At 40.1% G+C, this 24,496-nt stretch overlaps 1 protein-coding gene across 1 annotated transcript in view; it reads left to right on the top strand.

The window, feature by feature from the left end:
• Positions 1 to 24,496, top strand: part of SYN2 (synapsin II) — a 171,797-nt gene that overhangs the window by 61,473 nt on the left and 85,828 nt on the right. The window contains exons 2-5 of the mRNA XM_057404209.1: positions 3,433 to 3,490; positions 5,390 to 5,481; positions 9,286 to 9,442; positions 23,803 to 23,892. Coding sequence (XP_057260192.1) covers positions 3,433 to 3,490; positions 5,390 to 5,481; positions 9,286 to 9,442; positions 23,803 to 23,892 — 397 coding nt within the window. The remainder of the gene's footprint in view (positions 1 to 3,432; positions 3,491 to 5,389; positions 5,482 to 9,285; positions 9,443 to 23,802; positions 23,893 to 24,496) is intronic.

The raw sequence follows: 24,496 nt of genomic DNA, 5'->3' as shown, positions 1-24,496 counted from the left end.
CTGTATATTCTGTTGTTTAATTTTAAATGTGCAAGATTTTTGTCCAGAAAATGAGTTATGAAGCAAGAAATGCAAGAGTATTTCACATATTTTGAAAAGATCCTGCCTTCAAGAGGTCACACCAGTAACCAATGCCACCACCAGTAACCAATGCCAATAGGTGGCATTTGGTAGCAGCTGTCTGGTTTCTCCACATTCAGGCTTTGGAAAGCGACTGTTTGCGTGGTGGGTTTCAGGTAACTAAAGGTACCACTGTCTTCTCTTCCCTGCATACAATGCAAGAGCTTATCCACAGTGAGCAGCCAAACGTGACTAGAATCAAGTGGGTTTGCTGAGTTCACTCCTGCTGACAGCTGTTCTCATGCTCTTCTCAAAGGCCTTGCCCAGAGGTCCTGCCTTGGAAGCGTTGCTTCCTTTCTAGGGAGAGTCAAGATGCGGGTATTCCATGCTCACTGCTGGGAGGAGTGATCCATTGTAGCGGGAATGTGAAGCTACAGTTCAGTGGAAGTCTGTAGACCAACAGCACCAGAGAATTCTGTTCCCTGTCCTCTCCTCAGTAAACCAAATAGTGTGTAGTAAAAGCCTTGGTGATACAATTGCATGCTTCTTGTTGCAAATGGGAAATGACTCAAGCAGGGCATGAGAGTATTTTCCTGCTACATATAGTAAATAAATGAAAAGTAGGTTCTGTTTCACAGAAACTCATGCAAAGAGCTTCTTGGAGTTTGTTCTGAAAGGACCTGTTCTATGACCGAGTCATGACTCTGCTGTGAGACCTTTTTGTAAGGGTACCAATTCTTCTAGTTTGTGGCTCAACATTTGGAGAATTTCTGAGTCCAATACATTTTTATAGAGGTTGTTGGTTAAATCTCCTTTAAAATAAAGGCTTTTAAATTGATTAAAGGTCATGTTTGTTTTCAAGCCCCAGATTGCTTCACTTCAGTACTCTACTGTTTATTTTCAAAGCTGAAGTCATTTGTTGAAATGTGAATCGTGCCAGAGTTCAGTTGTTTAAAGGTTGCCTCATCTAAATGATGTTGAAGTAGAATGACTGAGTTTAAAGAAATAGCATCTCACTAAATAATGGTTAACTAATGTTTCAAGCACTTTCCAATAGGTGCAATGGACTTCATGCTAAAGGACAGAAGAGCCTCTCTTTGGCTTGCTGTGGTTCCCTGGGTGTATTTCCTCTCTCGAAGTAATCCGCTGCTGTTGTTAGGGGGAGCATTGTGGGAGGGTTAATCTCTGCGTATGCTCAAGTTACTATTCAGCTTTGAAGAAACAGGGTATTACTCTCAGCTTGTTTTGCAGTGTTCCAGAAGCAGCTTCACCGTGACAATGATTCTATTATGTAGCAGACATAATTCTGTTTAAATTAAACTTGTGTTCTGTGACATCCAGTAATGCATTTCCCTCACCTGTTGCTGCATCAGAAATAAAATCTAGGAGCTCATCCTGCTCCCAGTAAAATGAAACAATAACATTACTGTTAAATTCCTGGGGATCAGAATGGGAGCTTTCAGTATTTTTCCAAGTGGTCAATATTAGTCTTCAAAGAGCCATTTCAGTTGTCCATTGTTGCTTTTCTCCTGAGGCAGATGTGATGTTATCTTTTAAGACCTTCCCCTCTGGTTTGGCTTTGGTGGACTTCTCAAAGAACAGGTGTCCTTGGGCTTCTTGGTCCGGCTGATGCTTCGATATAGACAGCATTATAAACTTAAGCCGTATCCAGACATCTTCAAAGTTTTTGAGATAATTTTCATATTCCCCATATGGAATGTCAAAACAGATTTGGAAAGAAAAAGAAGTGCTTAATAATAGTTCTTTACGTTAGACTTGTGATACAGGATATTTAACTTCTGTTATTGTCAAAAACGATTGATAACTTTATGCTGAGTATTTGCCTCTTATAGTAAACTGATGGATGTGTATTTATTGCAAGAAACCAGTGTAAACCAGTAATGCGAATGCTTTCTTCACTGTTATTTTCTTACCAGATGTGTGTTTGTACAGAATTAATTGTTTGGCCATATTTACTGTGTCACTTCAGTAAAAACTCCTTTGCTTTCTACCATCCAGTATCCATTAATACCTAAGATATCCTTAAATGTGTTGCCAAAAGCAGTGTTTTCAGTTGATTATTGTAAAGTTTGGTTCTTCTACTGTTGAAATCAGTGGAGAAACTGTTCTCTGTCTCAGTGGGATTAGCTGATTAGCTCATGAGCAAAGAAGGTGTGAAGAAGCTGATAACCATATCCCTTTCCCAACCTCAGAGTGTTAGAGTAGTTCCCTTTTAATCCCCATTTAGTTCAAAGCAGATAGTGTGCTGCCTAAGGTATACAGCTGGTATTCCTAGAATGATGTCCACTTGTTAGGCCTGGGAGATTGGATCAGTGAATTCTGTTCTGTTACATCGCAGCCGTCCCTGGTACATAAGAATTACTCATAAACTCTTTCAGATTAATTACATTGTCTGAAGTTGTGGTCTAGACAAAGAAACACTGACTTGGTAAACTGGGGACAGATTCGGTGACAGCAATCTCCAGGACTTCTGATACTGTCTTTAAAAAGAAGATAAAGTTTCTGAGCATCATGTTTCCATAAAAGGTTTCCTGAATACATGACGGAGTAAAGGTTAACATGAGTGGATGTTAGGAAGTTGTTCACATGGAAATGAATTTCCACTGACGTTAACAAGAGCAAGATTGCATCTTTGCAGGGGTACTTATTTTTTATATATATATATTTTTATATAAATAACTAATTGTGAAATATGTGTATCCTTTAGTATACAGTTCAGTGTTGAAAATAACGTTATGCTTTTTATCACAACATGTGGTTTTGACATGTGGCACTTACGGGTGCAAGTGTGAGAAATATGGATGAGGAAAAAAACATTCATGCTGAGGATCCAAAACTATTTGTCATCCCAAGGCTCCTTGCCAGGCTAAAGGGATGTGGCTCCCCAGGCTTTGTTTTGGGTCCAGTATTCAGGGTTTTGGCTAATGACTGTTGTTTTCAGGTAAGGTCAAGCTGCAAGGGTGGTGGTGCAGAACACACTGCCATGGGTGTTTCAGTGATCTGGGTACCACAGAGGGTGGTACTGAGCAGCGGGATGACTTTTTCCTTTAGGACGGGTGCTGCATGTCTGGTGTGGTTTCTCATTGCCCTTGATGGCAATGATGGCATTGCCCCCATGGCAGGGGGGTTGGAACCAGATGATCTTAAGGTCCTTTCCAACCTTAACTGTTCTATGATTCTATGTTACTGGTACAAGGACATGAAAGGAAAGAGAACTCTGCATGTGTAGCAGGTCTATTTAATTAGCACTCGTGTAATTCTAGGGCACTGAAGGCCATACAGGAAGTGTTTGTGTAGCTACTGATAACAGATACATATATCCTTGATTTTCTCTTTCCCTTTTTCCTGCAGGGCCAAGGCTTTTCGTGGAAAAAAGGTCCATGGAGAGTATGACATAAAGGTTGAACAGGTAACTAAATGACTTAACCTGAGTGTTACTTTCGTATTTGTGTATTTATGCAAGTACATGTATGTGTATAAGTACATACCTCCCTGGAGGTATTTAAAAGAAGTGTAGATGATTCTATGGTTTTATGTGGCACTTGAGGACATGGTGAAGGTGGCAGTGTGGGGTGTAGGTAACACAGAGTTGTGATGGGAAGCAGGGAATGCATCCATTGGTTTGCTTTGCTTGTGTGCATGGCTTTTGCTTTACATATTAAACTGTATTTATCTCAACCCAAGAGTTTCCTCACTTTTGTCCTGATCCTCTCCCCCATTCTTTACACCATTGAATATCTGCTGATGTTCTTGGCTTGGAAACGTGGAAAGCTTTGCCAGGGATCTTCAAGAGTACTGAGGGAGAGACAGGAAAAAGAAGACAAGCTATTTTGTCCCCAAATGCCATTCACACCTACATCAGACCCTGTGGCTGACAACACACACAATGTCTCTTTAGTATTGAGAAAGGGTCTGTGTAATCCTGGAGTTTCCTTCATGTAGTCTCTTGTAGCAGCAGAAACACCTTCACTCAGTAAGGGATTGAAAGCTTCTGAGCCTTACTTATCACTTGGTAACATCAGCACTGTGGCAATCATATACAAATAGATATTTACAACTACTTTAGTGTTCTGCTATTACTGGAGAGCATTTTTAATTTTACAGCAACCTATCTTAACATGCAATATTTTCTATCATGTACTAAGCTTTTGAACTACAGAATCTATATTGTGAATCCCTGTTTAATATGAGTTAGTAACTGCGGAGATCAGTTCTCAGTTTCACATTAAATACGTTTTTAAATGATTCTTCAACATTGTTGGCACTTAAATAATTCAGTCTCTCATCATTTGTACTGATTTTGCCATAATCTTAAAGCTGCCCCTTGTGTTTAAAATGCTGCAAGGCTTATCCTAGGAAGTATTTAAGTGTATGGAATTGAATGAAGAGATCTCCGTGCTTGAACACAAGCACATCCATAAGCTCTTGGGCTGGAACAAGAGTAGTCAGCACTTGCCTTAACTGAGCACTAAATTCTGAAAGCCTGACACAGATTTACTTCACAAGACTTTCAGTGATACCATTTTTCAAGAGGAGACTAATGAGAATTCTGACACTATTCTGTGTTAGTGTCCAGGATAGCAAAGACGCTTTTATTTATCCCCTAGAAGACACTTGGCTGCATTTCAATTTTTCAGCTGTGTAATGTTATTGTAAAGTGCCTTGAGAGTCTAAGCTGATGAAAGACTGTGGATAAATGAAAAACATCCTGTGCTTTCCTTTCAAATAACTGTAGATTCAGAGTATGGAAGTGATTCCCTTTACATTTCACATTTCCAGTGTGAGAAGATACTTTGAAAAAGTTCTTTACTTGCGAGTCAGTTGTTCATTGGCACCAGATCTTTTAAAAAGGATAAACGCATATAAAGGAAATAAAAAGGGTGAAGTATATGAAGAGACACAAAATGCTGTAAGAAAATGTTCTCTTTATCACATATTAATGTTGCTTTTGTACTGTTCTCTTCAGAACGCCAGGTGTTTGTTGAGTCTGTGTTTATCTCTTTGATAACCCCATACAAAGCAAGAATACAATCTCTATGCTTGCGTGCAACATGGCGTGGATGCACTTGCTACCTTCCCACAGTCTTTTTTCATAAAGTCTTCTTTATTTTCTGTTTTCTTTGATTAGAATTTGTTCAAACGTGATGTGTCAGATGTGGCAAATACTGTTGGATTAATATCCTCCTGATGCTCATTATATTCCAAATGTATATTGTCGGCACTTCAGATGCTAATACTTAAAGGAAGGGATTTAGGAAAATAAAAGTAAAATAAACCAGACTGACTAATGTGAATTTTCTTTTCACAGGCAGAATTTTCAGAGATCAACTTGATAGCCCATGCTGATGGCAATTATGCAGTAGATATCCAAGTATTTCGAAATGGCACTAAAGTTGTCAGGTAAGAAAAGCTAAACGGAGTGACAGCAAAAGCATTGCAATGATAAAGTGTGCATGCAAAAGGTACTGATGATTTTCAGTGTATGTGCAGTATGGATTCTGACTGATGCAACACTCCTTGGTCGCTGGCATGAAAAGTGGTAAATAGAGTGTCTGATCAGCGCAGTTAAGTCCTGTTTGTGACAGGGGGGACTTCTTGATTGCATCAAAGATGGATTTGCTTGAGAAGAGAATAAAGTCTGGTATAAAGAATACATGATGGGGAGTTAGGGTTATTGATGGGGGTTTATCTTTGCTGCAGGATAACAGCAATCTTGGTGATTTTGTACGTGCCAGGCTGTTCCAAATGAGCAGTATTCATTTCCAACATGGAATAGTTTCTTTTGAAACAGGCCGTGTTGTAGCAATTCTCATAGGATAGTTCCTGGAATATCACCATCTGTTTGAAAGATTTCAGTTTAAAAGCCTGAGATTTCCCAGTAAGATTGTCCAAAAAGGATTATTCCAATTGAAGGCAGGGTAATTTTGCCTTTTCTTTTTTTTTCCTGTGAGGACATCAACAGCCTTGTAAATGGAAGGGGAGAAAACAGGAGTATGACTGGGCAAAGTAAAAGCTTAAGTAAGTAGTAGCAAAATTATTTCAGGCAGTCCTATACCTAATTTGGGGGAATTCCTCCCATTTTGGCCAGTGAAGTTAAGGATGAGTTAAGTGTAGCAGTTGTTCATCTGAGCAGTTGCGTTTAGAAGGGTAGATCAAGCCCCTAAACAGAGATCTGGTAGTTTACTGCTTATGTTTCCCTTTCAGCAGGAGTCCAGGGGGCTGGACAGCACACAGCATGGCTTGTATCCTCCTGCTTTTGCACAACATCTGGCCAAATAAGAGATTAGGAAGTTTTTGCTCATTCACATAAACAAAAAAAGTAACCCCATTGAAATCAGTTTACTTTATGCTTTAAAACTCACAAGTGCTTAATCCCTGGTGTGTTCTAGAAATTACTGCAGTTTAATCCAAGAACCACGTATGCCAAATAGACAAGATTATTTCTTTAGAAGAGTAAGAGATTTCAGGTTTTTTTTAGGGGTTTTGGGGTTGTGTTTGTGTTTTCATCTGGAGATACAAGTTTTTGGAGCCAGGAAACCTTGATTGCCGCTCCTTAGCGGCTTTTCTGGAGAGAGTTTTCCAAACAGAACAGAAATACTGAGGCCAAGTTAGCATCAAAACATGCCAATACTTACCGTGAGCTGGGAACCTCCAGAAAACGGCATCTACAAAGATGTGTGCTTGCAGTTTATGAGAAAACCTGGTGAAACTGCTGCTTGTGTTAACAAACAAATCCTGTGTCATCAAAGGGCTCCGATAATGAGATGACAAAGAATCTTGCCATTTTAGAAGTTTCATAGTAATTGAACAGAATAGGACTACCTGAAGTTGATAAATTCCACTCCAGTGTATGCATAGGTGGCCCTGCTGGGAGAAGGGCATGCAGACATGATGCAGCTCTCTGTTTCTGCAGTAATTTACCTGGTGATACAGGACATTTTTGAAACACAGAAGGATTTTTCAGGATTGTTCTGTGGCTTCAGATGGGTGCTGGTCTTTACGTTGCTTTAAGCCTAGTTGGTTTGTGAAGTTAGTTGTCTGAAGCCTGAAATGTGCTCCTTCTGTCACTAAGGAATGCAGTTACTGGTGGATATTACTTTCCATGTTCAGCTGATAAGAAGCTTCACTGGAAAACCAGCATTAAATGTGGGTCAGACAGTAGGATCTGTGTCCTGATCTTTTGGTTCTGTCTGTCAGCTGTCAAGAGCAACGGGAGAAACTGCTGGTTCTGCTGGTATCAAAGTTCATATTGAATATGGACTATGAGCCTATCACTAAAAAGGCATAAACACTGACTGTTGAGATGAAAATTCTTTTGTTACTAATCTGAGGCCCACTGTGACCCTGTATCATAGATCTATGAGTAAAGTATTAGTTAGCAAAATCACTGACATCCCAGTGACAGAATTTTGCTGTCTAGGAGGAAAAGGGAAACAGGCACCTGCTTGCTTCATTTTTGTGAATGAAAATTGATCCATGGAAGATGATACCTTCTGTTATGTAATGCTGCGATTTGGGATCTTACAAATGCTTAAGCCAGGATTAACATAGCTCTCATGACATTCTGCTGCACAGAGTCGTTGTGTCCAGCAGTAATCACTAATCTAGAACAGTTACGCAAACGTATCATGTTCCTTTGAGGAGATTGTGCAAAACAAAATACATTCTTTTACTGTTGTTGGGTTTTTTTTATAAAGTATATTCCCTCAATTCCCCAATTGTTTCATTAAATTGGCACTTTAATGGCCACTTCCTGTTCTTTTATTGAAAAACACAGCTCTGGCTTTGAGAGGATGAATAGTCAATCCCCTGAGCACTGCTTGAAATGACAGAGGTGATGTCTTCTTGCACCAAGTGGTCTGCAGTTCTGATGAAGGCATTATTAGTCCTCCAAGGATTATACTCTTGCTGTGCTCCTCAGTTGAGTTGCTTGTTTCAAACACTTGACACACCACCCTAAAAACCTAGATCATGCGTTCTGAGACCTATGCTACAAACATGGTTTTGGGAATTTCTTTAAAGGCTACAGTTCTTAAGGAGTTGTGGTCACTACTCCACAGTGCTGTTGTAACGACTCTTGAAAGCCTGGTTAAGGCTCCAGCTAATCTGCTTTGACTACTGCGTTCAGGCTGGGATCTCCAAACTGCTAAGGCAATTTCAGTGTGAATTCTAATTGGTTTGGTTTGGTTTGGTTTTGTTTTACTAGAGTGAGATTTTGGAATGACTTCATAATCTTTGGAATTTTGCACTCCAGCAAACAGCTTATATTTAGTCAGGGCGTGTAAATAATTACACTGCTCTAATTTAATTTACCCTACAGTTGTGCCTCTTTCAGGAGGTCGATAGCTTCAAGCTAGTCAGTGTTTTTCCACCAGCAGAGGATCTTTCAACAGGCAAGATTAGGAGCAAATTGCCCTGTACTGGTGGCTCCCTCCAGTTGCGTTATATCTTCTCCGTTTTATAAACTTATTCAGTAACTAAATGTCAGGGTTTGAGTGAGGTGAAGATGGTGTCAGACTGTTCTTAAAGGTGCATGGTGATAGGACAGTAATCCGTGGAGGCTGCAACAGGGGAAATTCTGATTAGATACAAGAGAGAAAAGGAAAACAACAAAGTGCAGGTTTAAGTTTAGGAATTCATTTTGACAAGTGCATTGATCAGAACTTGGATTGTGATTATCTCCAGTGCCTTTTGGAAGCAATGGGGTTGCTTCACCTTTTACTGTCTTTTAAAAAGTCTGACAATAGTTGTGAAAACAGTTATTCCCAAGAAGCTGAAGTTTCTGGCAGTGACATTTGCCTGCTTTGGTTTTGATTGTCATTGCTTAGGAACCAGTGTGCATAGACTAAGTACATATTCAGACTTCATATGTGTGATTTATCTTTCAGTTGGAAGACAACCTGAGAAGTTGTGATAATGTCTCTCTGCTCTGAATGGAGTCACATTATTGACTGGATGCTGATATTTTCTGAGCAACCATTAGCTGATGGTTGAGAAATGATACAGGACAGATTTTCATAAAGCCACAATAACTCTTTCCCTCTTTTAGCATTTACCTTTGTTTTGAGTGTTCTTTTAGTACTTCTCTGTCCATCAGCTAAATGGATCCATCAGCTAGACATTTTCCCTTTTAAGACTGGGCTGTTGACGGAAAAAACCACATTTGATCATTGACCATTAGCAATGTATCTTTTTTCCTGCTAGGTCCTTCAGGCCTGATTTTGTCCTGGTTCGACAGCATTCATTCAGCATGGCAGAAAACGAAGACTTCCGTAACCTGATCATCGGGATGCAGTACGCTGGCATCCCCAGCGTCAACTCCTTGGAGTCCATCTACAACTTCTGTGACAAACCGTGGGTGGTAAGTCACTCACCAGCAAGTTCTCCTGGTGCAAAAGCAGTTGGTGACGTTTTCTTTGCTTGTTTAGGTCCCTTTGGTGAACACTGAAGTATCAAACTGCAGAGGTACTTAGCAGAGCTGTGCAGGCAGTGTGGAGACAGAGAAAAAGTGTTTGTAGTACAAATAGTGAACTAAGTGAGGAAGCCAATGGCAAGCCTGCCCACTGCCAGCATACGTGCTGAAGTGAAGAGAGTGTTTATTTGCAACTTGGGAAAAGCAAGCTGAGAATGTTTTTCATATTTGTGGTTTTGAACTTAATTCAAACAGACTTTAGCCAGTGTTTTCCGCATGCCTGTGAAACGTTTGGGGCAATGCCTTAGCAAGGAAATCTGGAGCTATTAGTTTCCTCATTTAAAAGCTCTTTTCATAATCTTGTGCATATGGGGTTAGGAGTTAGTCTTTTCTGCTACACCTAGAGTAATGAGTACACTGGAGAATCACTGATGTGTATCAGTTTTACTGCAGAAGCAGATTCAGTTTTTCATTACGTGCTTTGTAATGATGGAGGTAGAATTCAGTGATCTTGCTTCATAGAGAGCTAAACATTAGTAGCAACGAGGTAAAATGTAGTGCTGAGAAAGATGATGATGAATGGTGCAGTACTGTTCCTGTAATACGTGTATTCAGTTGTCCAAGAGCTAATGAAACTTCAGAGAATACCACTTTGTAACAAAGGGACAAAGCTTCATCATTTTTAACTCTGTTGTTGAGGTAAGAAAAGAACATCATTACAGTTGTCAGTACTTCTCATACCAAAGGGAAGCTTTACTGTAATACTTCTTATTGTCTTGAAGATGGTTTTTTTTTCACATTTATTATTAAAATTCCTCCAAAAAAATGTTAGCAGACTTTAACATATATTTCTTCCAGCTAATTTTATTATATGCTTATGTTGCAGTAAACCACAATGGGGCATACATATTTGATTGAACGTTTATACCTTCTGAGAATACATATTGTACATTGCTGAACCCATGATTTTAATACATCGCATTTTCTGTGCTGTGGGGCATTTCTTACTCCTTTGATTGATTGTATACTGTAAAGCTGGGTGGTAGAGCAATAACAGTAGCATTGATATGCAAGGAGGATGCAGTAAAAAGAAAATGAATAATTCCTCCTTGCAATATTCTTGTGGTGGCATTAGGGTAATGGCTGTTCTTCCACCAAACTGATAAAGATAGCTCTTTCTTACCATTGGCCTTGTTTCACATAAAATTTCTGTGCTGGTTTTTCACTCTTCTAACTGGGAGTAAGTGGAAGTTATAGGAATATTTACTATAACAGGTGGAAGACCGAGCAAAAGCAAATATAAATCTAAGTGTGTGAAAGGATTAATTCATGTTCCATATCTTTTTCTTGTTCCACATAATATACCTCACAAATAATGAAGTATTATGCTTATAAGGTCTTATTTCAATTTAGAATTATAGTAATTTTAAAATAGGCTTGAATTATGGTAGAGCTTTTCTAAGGGGGTGAGGGTGCTGAGGCACTGGCACAGGGTGCCCAGAGAAGCTGTGGCTGCCCCATCCCTGGCAGTGTTCAAGGCCAGGTTGGACACAGGGGCTTGGAGCAAGCTGCTCTAGTGGAAGGGGTCCCTGCCCGTGGCAGGGTACTGGGACTGGATGAGCTTTAGTATCCCCTCCAACCCATTCCATGACACCACAGCTCATGATGAAATGACTGCCTTCTGAATTGCCAGAAGAATCTGTATCTTTGGTTTTTGCAAAAGTTCTCATTTTGGCTGAAATGTCTGTAGTTTGTCTCAGCCAAGAAACGAGTGAAATGAAGATATTTTTCAGTTGATCTTATTTTGTTTGAACATAGCGAAGAATGATATTTTTTCCTTTGAGATTTCCTACCTTGCACTTCTACATTTGAGAGCCAAAATGGGTTTTCTTTGAAATACTCCATTTGCCCAGCCTCAGCAAGAGTCCGTGTCATCCCTTTCAGGTTTTCCTCTCAGAAATGACTGTTCTAGAGAAACTGTAGCGTCAAACAGGCGACATGCTTAAAACTAGCTTCTTTCACCTTTTTCCTGTAGTTCCCTGAAGTTGTTTTATTAAGGTGTGTAACAGAGCAGGGCTGGAGCCTACACACCCTGCCTGCAAGTCCATGGACAGTGAGGCTGAGCAGGCAACACTCCTGCTGTGAACGATTGTTCTTTGCTCCACCAGTGGCTTCAGTTCTGGGTTGTAACTACCTGTGACCATAAGCTAAGCCTGTAAATGTGAGATTGGTTCCCATTCTGTGATGATGCTGTACTTTAGCTGGATCCTACTTAGAAGTGTGGACTTTTAATTTGAGCACAAAAAGTTTCTGTACAAGCACAAGGGGGTTTGTTTGGGCATTTAACTTGGAATATCCTGACTTCTGTTCTTTGTGGTAGTGGGAGGTGTAGAGACAGCCATGCTTATCCCAGAGCATCATGGAATCTTCATCACTAAGTGCTGCAAGACATCCTGCAAACCCATTTCAACCCATGCCAGAAATACTCTGAGGGTAAAAATCTGTTGATCCTTTTGATTCAGCCCATGTCATGAATATTCAAATAATGCAGCAGAACCCAGGAACTGTTGGTTTTGCTAATGTTATCTTCTAACTTGCTTGATTACACCTAACCCATACAGGCTACCCTGCCTCTGTGCAATCCCTGCTGCAAACTGTGGTCTAGTTTTGGATGCCTTGGGGTGCTCTTCTCAATCTGTCGCTGCATGGAAGCACTAAGCATAAGAACTACCGATGCTCATACTGTGTTCCTAGATGTACTTCGGGCCAGTGACTTAAGCAGTGTTCCCCACCTATTTAAGCTTAGCTGATATATGCTTACTTAAACTGTAACTAGAAAAAAAACCCTAGCAGAATTATTCTGCAAGTTCCTTCATCAGAAATCGGCTGAACATTTACAGCACTGATTAAAGGAATTGAAACACCTGCCAGGCTCATCTGTTACATACAGAACTGATTTGCTGGAACTGCAATTGTATGTTTTCAGTGAAGACCCCTTTCGTTTAAATTTCTTTTTCGTCATAGCTTAAATAATAAAATACACTCCAATTCTCATTCCAATTTATATCGTTTGTTGCCTTAACAGCCATTTCAAATGCAAAGTTGGGTTCCACTTCATCCACATCTGTATCTTTTCATAAAGTACAGTTTATGTCAGGTTGTCAGGGAACATGTTCAGCAGCCCTGAGTGTCCCTGTCAGGTTTGCAAGCACATGCTTGGACTTGCCATCAATCAGCCCCGTCTTCACTGCAGGTAAAGGATGCCTTTATGGATAATCCTTTCTTAACGTGGGTGACTTGATAGTTGTGTCAAAGCTATTTCTATAAAAATTACAGGTTCAAAAGCCTTATGAAAAATCAGGAAGCAGAATAAAGTCATGAGTAACAATCTGTATTAATTTATGAAAAATACATTCACTTCCCTGTAGGTAAAATTTGAGTGGTAGAAATGAATGGTAATTTCTGTAACAGAATTAAAAAATATAGGGTTTCCAATGGAATATGCCTTTAAGGGATGAAAATGATTGAATTAGTCATGGGCAGTTGCTCTTATTTACTGCAAGGTAAAATCATGAGTAGGATAGAATTGCTAGGAGGGAAAGTCAGGAAAGAATAAAGTGAGAGTTAGAATCCAACATACAAGTTCTTTGTTTTTTAAGTTGCTGTTGTTCAGATATAGGGTCTTTGCATTTCTTTAGAACGTAGAGCTCTGGATGCACAGCATCTCTTCTCAACCCTGAGGGTAGATTCATGCTCTCCGTGTTAGAAGCTGGCGCACCTGCCCTCAGTTTTTCATCAGAACACTTGCTGTCCTGTGCCTGCAGGCAAGTGTGGGCTTCTGGGCCTTTGCCAATGAACAATTTGCATTTGATGTGAGGTATTTTATTGAAAGGTGGAAGATTGCCAGGAACACACCAAACATTTCTGAAAACAAGTCTGAAAGCTTGTATTTTCCAGTGTCAGGACGTACCTAGTTCCTTCGAATGCATGTCAAAAGTTCAAAGCACTGAATAACCCTTTGAAAAGTTGGGAAGCCAGCAACCGTGGCAAAAAATATACTGAAATGAGTGTGTTGGTGAGATGTTTGCCTGCTGAAATATGCTAATGCTTGGGATTATTACTGGGCTCCCGTTATTTCACTTCTCTGATAATACTTAGCACCTACCTTGGGAAAAAGTCATCGTCCTGGTTTGTGAGAGGAGTATTCACTTACACACTACTAAGGATGTCAGAAAGCTTCTTACCTAGGGGGAAAACATGACTTTTATAAAGAAAGACTAAATTCTTTATTAGTGAATGCATGCAGAGCTCCAGAGTAACTGTTTTAAGGCTCATGCCTTGTCTTACCACATTGGAACATTTCATTGCATTGTCGTGTTGCAAAGCGATAGTCTTGTGCATGACTTATCCCTTTCCAATGAGCCAAGAATGTTCCATAGTTTAATTTATAGTTGCAGCAAGTTAAAGCGAGGAAAAAATGTATACTTTCCTTGTTGGATTTGTGACTCATAATTTGACTCATGTCTAAAATGGTCTGTAGAACCTGGTGTAAAGTACTTATGAAAGTTTTATGATAGTGAAAAGAAAAAAGACCATAATTACTTACCCAAAGGTATGACCTGGTATTATTTAGCTAGAATCTAGGTACTTTACTATCTCTCTTTTCCTTTAGAAAAGGTAATTCAAGAAATAAATGAGATATTCCTTAGCTGAGGCTTAGAAAATTGATGTAAACTTTCCTGTAGTAAATGATCTAGGTAAGGGAAGTAATTGCAGAGAGGGAACTAATTCCAGAAGTAACTGGAAGATGTGATAAGGACAGTGCTTGCAGCAATGGGTCAAATCCCTACTTACGAGTCAGACTGGGAAAATATATTAAAAAAAAAATAATTCCATGTTTTTCCAGTTGAATTTTTAAAAAATTTCTCCTGCCCTGCACACATCCTTTTTCATGCTTCCCAGTAAGATTTATGTGGAATTAGCGTGCTTAAGTCTTTATGTCAGCTGAACCCTGATCTTGAGTTGCAGACTCTGGTGGCAGGTCTCGGAATGCCACAGGTTATTAGCTCTTCACCCACACTGTGTACAGCACTGCTAATACGTGGAACTGTGGTGAGGTAGAATTAATTGGAGCATACTAAAGATGCAGACCCTGACTCAGCAGTGACCACCACGCAGTTCAAGGTCCATGACTGCTATAGGTAGAATGCTATTTCAGTTAAACCTGGCCTGTGAAGTACTAATTACACACAATACGGTCTGGATTGCTGTTTTATATATCTCATGCCACAGATAGTGATCAGCAGTTCAACACTGCAGAGATCACAGAATTGCTGTAGTTGTGTAGACCAAATGTGTATGACTGAAGAGAAAGAAAATTCTCATAAAACCCATTCTGCTGGATTCCATCCAATTCCATGATAGCAGCTTTACCTAGCAGCATCTGCAGCTGGCTGCAAATCTGTTCTCTTGTTAGTGTGCCTTGGGAGGCTACATAACAGTGACTGGTTTAGAAGGCTTTAAGGATCTGCTAGACACTAATTACACATTTACACTGGTGAAGGCAGTGATGGCACAATCTACAGCGTAATAACAGGTCTACAAAATCATTTGTGAGTAGTGACCTCAATTAGCTGCTGCCACGCTTGTGGAAAACTCTGTATTTAGCTTGAAATACTGGCTTCATGTAATCAAGGAGGGGATGTAGGGTAGTGTGTCAAGCTACTGCACAGCTGTACCACCTGGGGAAGGGATGTCTGTCACTGCATGGATGGAAAGCTGGGTGCAGAGCAGGCTTGGCCTCATGGGATGTAAACTCTGTTGGTCTAATGACAAACTGATACATCACTTCAGTAATGTGGGAAATAAAGGAAAAACACCAGGAACTGTTTTCTGATCAAAAGCTGCAGAGTGGAAATGAGACCTAGAAAACAGAGACACCTGTATGAATGTAGAGACACCTGAAAGATCACAGAATCATAGAATAGTTAGGGTTGGAAAGGACCTTAAGATCAAGTTCCAACCCTCCTGCCATGGACAGGGACACCTCACACTAAACCATATCACCCAAGGCTTTGTCCAGCCTTGTCTTGAACACCACCAGGGATGGAGCATTCACAACCTCCCTGGGCAACCCATTCCAGTGCCTCACCACTCTAACAGGGTGTTTTTCACGTAGAGCCCTAGATGTGAACCCGTCTTGCACTGAAACATCTTCAAAAGCTCACTGGGACTTTGTCTGCTTCATTGTGGGAATTTGTTGTTATTAAGGGGTTTAAGTGTAAGAGAAGTGCCATAGAACACTTTGTTATGCCAAAATTTGTTCGGTTGCATATCTGCAATCATTCTGAGGGAAGGCTGGTCATGGCTTTTCCCTTTGGTAAACTTGGTAGTGCTGGAGCCGTCGCAGTTCTGTTTGTTTCTCTGTGCTTCAGGAGAGGACAGCCAAATACATTTTTGCAAGTTTGTTGACATTTTCCTCTCTTGCTCCTTTTGCCAAGCTTACATCATCCTGTGCCTTCGTGTGTTGTAGTTTGCTCTGTTTCTTTTGCAGATGATTTTCTGTTCAGCTATCTTCATCTTCGTACTCTGACTGAACGTTTCATTTCTCTACCCTTACCTTTCGTTCTGTTTTAGTGGCAGCCTGTTGCTTTCTGATGGTATTGAGTACTCTCCCCTACCTTGTTTTCTCTTCCTTCATGTGTTGCTGTTAGGAGTTGCACTGTTGTGCTTTTTCCCCTCCAAGCTACACTTCATAATCTTGAGCAACAGACTGGGACACTGGCAGGGAACTTGTAGGCACTCTGCAGGGAGGAGCGTGTGAAAGAAATGAGCTCTGTTCATTCCAGCTTCCTGTTGACATGAATTATTGAAGCTATGTTAATAGGCAGACACAGCCACACAGATGAGTTTCAATATTGTGTCTGAGTATCTTCTGGAGAATGAAAACCAAATGAAATGGATGTGTGCAAGAAGGAAAGTCTTTGGAAAACCTATTTACTGTAAATCTATGAGACATCTCAATGCTATTCCATGCCTCTTAGAGAAAGATATTAGAAGTTTTTATTGCACCATAAGAAAATTCTATGCTCATTTCCAAAAGGAAGATTTGTACAATAATATTGAACAACAGGGTAGAATTTGGCTGATTACTCACTTCTCTATGTGCCAGAGGATATCTTTTTGAAGGTCAAGGGTAAAGAATGCGTACCTGCAATCTGGCTTCAACTCAGATAGGGAAGACGTTTAGAGGCTTTCAGATTTAACATCTGTTAACATCAGAAATGTTAAGACCTATGTGTTAGTCGGTGGCTATAGTTTTATGTATTTCGTTAGATAAAACCTAGAGCCATCACTGAATTTCCTCGTGGTTTCAGCCAGTCTTGTAAGATTGCACCTCTTTATAGAGCTATATTAAGCTATCTGTTCTTAAAACAGAAAGGGAATATTACAGACTCTCTTAATGATCCTGTGTATGTAAACTCACCTGAAATTCCATGAAAAAAGCAGAGACCCTTGAGTAATGAATATACCTCAGTGTGATGTTTGTTTTTTTCTGTTCCATACAAGTAATTCTCACAGCTCTGTGTTCATCAATCTTGAACTATTAAATACTTTATAGATTAAATATATATGTATATTTTGCTTTGACCAGCATTTACTGCCATGAGGCTAATTTAATGCAAAAGTCAACTCAAATTTTTGTATGGCCTTCTTGAATGCTGTGGTAGGTTGTTGCCACCTTGCCCTGCTCTTCCCTGCACTAAAGGGCAGCACTGGGAGCTCTTGACATCTCTTTAAGACTTTCAGTGCATTGAACGGTTCTAGTGGCACAAAATTGCAACAGACTTGCAGTCATTTCTTAGCTTTTACTGAAAGAAACTTCATTTAAATAAAGGCTGTAAGATTAATCTGCAAACCAGGAGTCTAAAGCTGTCATTCATATCCTTTGAATTATCTGCTGGTTCTGCTGCAGCACTGAAATACAAAACACCATTATCTTGCTGAAATGAGGGCAGGATCTCAGGACAGGAAAGTCCATGTATGTAAGAAGCCTGATTTGACTGAGTTTGAATTCTGTGAACAGAGCTGCAGATGCCCCTGATTTTATCTATGTGCAATTTCAGTCAAAGGAAAAAGATATATTCTAGCAATATGAAAATGGGCTTTACTTTTTACTTCAATGGTTAAATACATAAATAATGCTTTTTTTCGTGACGATAACTTCCTACATACACATCTCAATACCTGCACAAAAGGCAATGAACTATATGACTCCTTAACAATGAACATGGAAGGGCTATATCTGTAAAAACACAGTTTGCATTAAAAGGTAGATTTCTTCCTGTACCGTGAAGTCTTATTAAGTATTTTTATAAACCTTATTTTAGCTGCAAAGTCTCAGGATGTTACTATCTCTAAAAGAAGTCCCACAAAGCAATAAAATCTTTCTGCTGTGGTGAGCCCCAAACCCTTTTGAGAAGTGCTTATGCACTTGCCCAAGTACCATTAAAATTACCAGGTGCAGAAATGTTTCCTTGGGCGAGACACTGAACTCCATGTTCCCATCATAATGGAATAAGCTGCACATTCTCATTGCTGCCAAGTGCACCCAAGCAGGAGCCCCTGTAGCTTTTATTTCGGTGACTCAGTTCCATAAACTAATTTTTTTTCCCCTCTGTAACTTCTCATTCTGAAATAAAAAGTTCCAGAAGGCCTCTTGATCTCGGCCTCACAGTACTTAGTTTTGCAAATTCTTGTGGAACAAACAAGTCTTGTCTGTTTTCAACCTTTTATGCTCATCAGCTACTTTTCCTTCTTTTTAATCCACCTATCTTCTTGAAATCTCCGCTTCCTCACTGTTTATGCATTTTGTCACTGGCTCCTTCATTAGCCAAGGTGTTTCTCATTGCCAGGTGCCTTGCTACCCAACTTTGCAAGCCAAGAGGGACTGCTTTTGTGTCTCTGACTCTGCCCCTCTGCTAGTTTTCCGGTGGTTTTGATTATTTTTTAGATCCAGCTTTTCTAACTGTTGTTAGAACTGTTTCGCTCTCACGGATGTTAAACTGTTTCGCTCTCACGGATGCACTCTGGTAGTCTGTAAGCAAGAGTTCTGCATCCAGTGCTTCCAAGGGCATGAGCTTTTTATTTAAAGCTTTATTTTTTGAATCCTGCAGCAGTTCTTAATGGTTTGTATGTAGGTGTAATCCTGATGTGAAAGTCTTCCGTAGGTTAATTACAGCAGTGATGGCTAATCGGAGAGATGTGCCTCTCCGAGGCAGCACAGGCTGCAGCACACATGCTGCAGGGGAGCTGCAGGAGTCAAACAAATGCCCTTTGGAAATCCTGGGGAACATGGAGCAGTTCTGGGAAGGGTCAGCACAACCCACACAGGCTGAGTAGCCTTAGGTGCAGACAAGCACCGCAGAGGGTGAGGAGGGAGCTGGAGGTAAAGAAGGTGAGAAAACATCAGCTGCAGTCAGGGATGGAAGGAAGAGATGCTGCTAGTCCCAGGGTTGGTGAGTAAAGCAGCAGGATTTGACTAAAAGATGTAGTGGGGGAGAGCAGCTGAGCTTGGAGAGGAGGAGATCCTCACCGTGTTCTGCTGTGAGGCTGGGCTGCACCAGGGATAGCGGATCAACTCCTCTGTGTTAGGAAACAACTTGAATTATGATACAGGGTCCGTATAAGTCATCTTTCCAATCACAGACCAACTGTGGTGCCTTTGGCTTTGCATTGTAATACTGGGAAACTACTGGAGGAACATCAAGTTCTTTTGTCAGTTCCCATCTTTTCTGGATTCTGTTCATGTGCCCAAACTGATCTGTAGACAGTTTCATTGCTCAGTTTTATGGCAAACTTTGCATTGACTTTGAAAGTTTGACTGCTTTCATTAAGCTGTCAGTCAGCTCCTGCTGGCAGAAAGTAGTACCTAAGCTAGTCAGGAGTCTGTTCCCCTTGATCCTTGTGTTGGGTATCAAAGAGCAAAGCAAATGTGTATGTACTCAGCCTTCAGGGGAAGTATTTAATGTTTACTAAAGCATAGTAGAAGAAAGGTAGGCCGACGGCAACAAAGCGGAGCATGAATAGCATAGAATAGTAGCACAGATACCGTCCATGTATAGTCACTTAAAATAAAATGAATGAAAACCCCCACAAAGCCAAACCCAAAGCGTGTTTAAAACACAGGCGTGGTGGAAGTCTTGATGGAATTGGCCCCCACAGAGGACATGTGTCCAGTGAACCCTCCTGGCCCTTTCCACACAACTGCTCCGTTTCTTCTCCCTCTGAAGGGTCTATAGTGTTTGACTCTCAATCTGTTGGCCACCGAGGCTGAAAGGGAGAACCCAGTTGCTGAGGCCCCCATCCACACTCATGTGTCATGATGTATAATATATATTCAGGCATAATTTCCTGTGTTGTGCAGTTCACGGAGGAATACTGGGAACCTCTGCAGCATTTCCATGGAAAGCTGCCTTTCATCAATTCTTCGTCTTACAAAGGAATTATTTCAGTATACAGCAGGATGAAACTTGGACTCTGTCAGGAGCAGCATAACAGCCCAGTCTTTAAACCGTTTTGTGTCACCTGCTTTGAAGTAACACATGTTCAAAGCAAGCTTGCAGCAGTACTGAATATTGAGATTGTATTAGAAACTTAGAACTCTTACTGAAGTAATTTCAGCCACAATCACTGGTACACATTTAATACATTTGGTAAAAGGCAAATTTATATAGAGAAATCCAGAAGTAAACTGGTATTGCATGGGATGCTCTCACTCAGATGTGCCCACACCTTACAGCAGTCAAAGATAAGTTAAATCTCAGCTAAAAGTGCTATTTTTGTAATGACAAAGGGATTCAGAAAGTGTTCATCCGTCAAAGTTCTACTGTTTCTTCAGTGCTAGAGAGTACCAGCTTCTCTGCTTTGGTGAACCAGACTATCCAGAGAATTTCATGGTTGTTATAGTTGTTACCGTGAAGTATTAGATGCCTGGTTGGAGTTCTTCCACTGCCAATAGAAGCAAGCCTTAACTCGTAAAGGGGACAGGTAATGAATACTCACAACAAAGGGAAATCTCAGACACAAAAGGTTACACAGCTCAGTTGTACTTCCCTAATAGTGAACAACTGCAGACAAAGGTGAAGTCGTTCGTTCCATGAAAATCTTACTTGACATACCAGGAAATTCCCCACGGGAATGGTCAATGATACGTATCCTTCACTCTGGCAAGAGAGATGAGGAGCTTGCTGGAATTAAAGGTAACACAAAGCACCATCTGGAGTGATTAATTTTCAATCTCATATCTAATTATCTTTGAGGAGAATGCTTGTGCAGTTTGTTCAGGAAAAACTGAGCATTTTGGGGATGGCATGCATGTAATTATGCACAATTTAACTCATCTCAAGTGATAAGCAAAGTCATTATTCAGATCTTTATGAAGTTAGCAAAGTGATTTCCATAACTGTGTGCTGTTTGGTTACAGTAGAGTCTATGCAGTCACATCTGTAGAGTGTGATGAAACCCCATAAAGCTTTTATGTGAAATCAAAGGGAGTAAGTGTCTTTTTGACTAAGTATTTCTTCTTAAGCTGTTATCGTACTTTGTTGAGAGGAGAAAAAGTGTAGCTGGTGCCCTCCTGTTCTTTGATACAGGAACACTCCATAGGCCTAGATGTGGAAGCTTTTAATGCCTGGTAGAACAGAGAAGAGCTGACATTCTAAAGAATGATACAAAATCCCGCTATTTTCCTTTAAAGAAAGCCTATCTGAAAACCATAAATAGATGTGCCTAAGAATATCTCTCTTTGAGCTGAAAATAAGACACAACATTTGGAACTAAGAAGTAAATTCAGCAAATAAATAAGAGTTAAAAGACCTTTTTTCCATTTTGTTTTCTCTGAAGATGTTGCAAAGATGGAATACTGCTGGAATACTGAGCCCTGTGAGTTTCTTTTTGTTAGATAATTGTTAAATCTCCCAAGGGGTTTTGGCATCCATATAAAATATTGAAGTCTGGAGCGGCTCTACCAGTATTCTCTATTCCATGAACATCTCAAAACATTCACCATTGGATTGGATGATAATTGAGTAATTTATACTCTAAAAAAATTATGCTTTTGCCCAGGAAAGAATTTTATAAACTCTAATGAGCTGTAATCAAGGCAAAGCATTAATCTGGTCTATATGGGCTGGTTTGGTTTCTTTATGATTTAAAAAGTCTGTGAAATATCAAATCCATTTTGTTAGTGTAGCTTCCAGCAGCCCTCTAAACCCGGTTTGGATAGAAGGGCAGACAACCCGCTCTTCTGTACTCAGCCTGTTTGTAAGCACTGTGTGGCCTCCTGTCTGTCCAGGTCCAGCAGGATTTCCACAAGTGGTCTGGTTGGGTGAATCTGGCTTGAATTTATCAACTTGCTTTTTCTGAGGGGAGAAAAGGTTGGCAAGAGATCCCTAACACTGTAGCTGCAGAGGTGAAGCAGTGTCCCAGCAGGGGCAAAGGATAAACCTTGCCGTGTTATTCCTCTCTTCTCCATCAGGAAATTTAAACCTGCTTTTCTTCCATGCTCTTTAATAGCTTATTTGCTAATTGGGAGTGTACTTTAGCATGATACACATGTACTCTCTGTGGTCGATATGATTTTAAGGAAACAAACACTTGCTAGTATTAATCTCAGTTATCTTGGCTCTCTTGCCTCTTGAGTGAGTACCACAAGACCTATAAGCAGTGTCAGTTTCTTTTGCTTGCTTTCAGTGAAACTGGAAAAGAAAATAAGGAAAGAATCCCAGGAAATGCAATCATCTGACATATTTTTTTTTTAAGGTTTTTACTTTAAGGTAGGCAAATAAATTTATTTTAGCGTAACAATTGTTTGGCAAAATTTATGTATTCAATGGACACTATTTGCTTATGACATTTTGAATTTGGATCTTGGATAAGAACAGACATAAATAGTAAGTTGTCAGGATTCCTGTTCACAAACCACCTTATTTTGGTAGCTGTGATAATATTTCCTTTGCTTGGGGTTAGTTTTGTACAGCACACTATCCAGCTAGAATTTCTTCAGGCTTTGGTGGAAACTACTCATCATTAAGGTATTTTCCACTGGGCTTCAAAATCTAAATATGTGTTTTACCAACCCCGAGTAAACACCACAAAATTGAACAAATTCTCTGTGCCATCTGGAAATATGATGCAAAGCTTTCATCATTTTCTTCCCTTTAGACAGTTTTTGTTCTCCTTGCACTCTCAATTGCGTTAGAGTAGGTATGTTATCTAACTAACCGCGTTACAGAGTTCCATTGTTCTTTGCTTTTTTCCTGTTTGTAACCAGCAAACCCCACTATTCACACTGTTGTGCTAAGTTGTTTATGTCTCATGTTGGCATCATGACAATGAAACACATCACAGGCATGTACAAGCCAGAGCTTTGGAGGCTTGAAACAATAGTGGTCTTCTGACTGCCAAAGCCGTCTTTGCTCCCTAGAAACCTCACTTGCCAAGCCTGGATCTCAAGAGTGATTTGCTTTTTGAACTGTTACAACAGGAGAGTTGATCTGCTCACTGAAGAGAAAGAGCAGCCCCCAAATGCGTTTCTGTTTAATAAAGAACTCTTTGTCTTGTTGTGCTTAAATCCTGCCTTGCTTTCTGCATTAGGTTCTGACAGTCCAGAGTATAGGTAGACTTGACTATCTTGGAGAAGAAAGACTGAAGGAAACATTAATAGAAATGGCAATAACATGTAGCTGCTTAAATTACCAGCACCTCTGTTGATTTTGGGGAAGAATAGCCATGGCTAGAGCCTAGGGAATCAAACTTCTCTGCTTTGTCCTTCACCTGACTTGTTCCATATGGTACAGCTACTGCTTTTCCCTGTGCAAAAGGGTATTTTAGTGTCTGTGAAGTACCAAATACAACCAATTGTGTCTGATCTTTAGATCAAAGATGATAGAAAATGCAAAATTATAATGATTTTATTACCACAAACATACAGACAGGATATCTGAAAAGCAGTATTCCAGTGTATTTCATTTTCTGCACATGTGAAGGCTTAACTCATAGAGGCTTTTCTTTGTGGAGCTGTTCAGGAAGCTTGGAGGGTTTGAAAAGGTGTGCACATGAGAGGGGAGGAGAGAGCAAGTGTTGAACGTTCCTGTGAATTTGCTGGGTTTATGAAACACAGAAGACAAGCAGCAAAATGACAGTATGTTGTGGTTTAAGATGAGATCATTTTGATTGAGTATGAGATCGTTTTGGTTGAATGTGGTTTCTTTCCTAAGCTTTTTGTTCTGTTTTGCTTTCTTTTACAGTTTGCCCAGCTGGTGTCTGTCTACAAAACTTTGGGTCCAGAGAAGTTCCCTTTAATTGAGCAAACCTTCTACCCAAATCACAAGGAAATGGTACGTGCAGCCACCAATACTAAATTTGCTTACTTTCACTGTAGAACAGGAACTGTAAACACACAATTCATTTTCCCCACTTACTGTCTATTTTAAAAGCCATTTGGGAGGCTTTTGGAGGGATGAGGTGGGTGACCACTTGAAAGCATTGTGATGGTTAACTGGAAGATTTTCAGATGTGAAGGTCGTCATTTTCCAGCTGACAAACTTCAGATCTTAGAGAGCTTAAATACTTATAAAGACATTAAAGAACTTTTAATGTGCTAGAGTTACTTCTATGGTTTGTTTTCAACCTAGTCCTTCATTATATGTCCAAAGTCATTATCTTTGTAGATGATACACGGAGCTGTGTGCCTGTCAGTGCAAAGCTTTGGACTCATCTGAAATCAGGGTGGTTATGCTCTGTGGTCTTCATGTACCTGAGTTGCCATTGATTTCCAGTCCTTCACAGGCATAAGTGCATTCATAGAAACAACACTTAGGACCTTTCCTCATGACCTGGCTTATGCTGCAGACATTTTTGGTTTACTTTTCTTATGGTTTCTGATCAGAAATTCTTTCCTGAGTATATTTTCCTAGAGGAAATACTTTGAGCACTGTGAGA

This window comes from Pezoporus wallicus, unplaced genomic scaffold (genome assembly GCF_028554395.1).
Source record: "Pezoporus wallicus isolate ANWC-B61680 ecotype Strahan unplaced genomic scaffold, APGP_CSIRO_Pwel_v1 contig_5935, whole genome shotgun sequence".
In the NCBI taxonomy this organism is placed as follows: Eukaryota; Metazoa; Chordata; class Aves; order Psittaciformes; family Psittacidae; genus Pezoporus; species Pezoporus wallicus.
The sequence above is the reverse complement of the archived record's forward strand: the minus strand, read 5'-3'. Positions and strand labels throughout refer to the sequence as shown.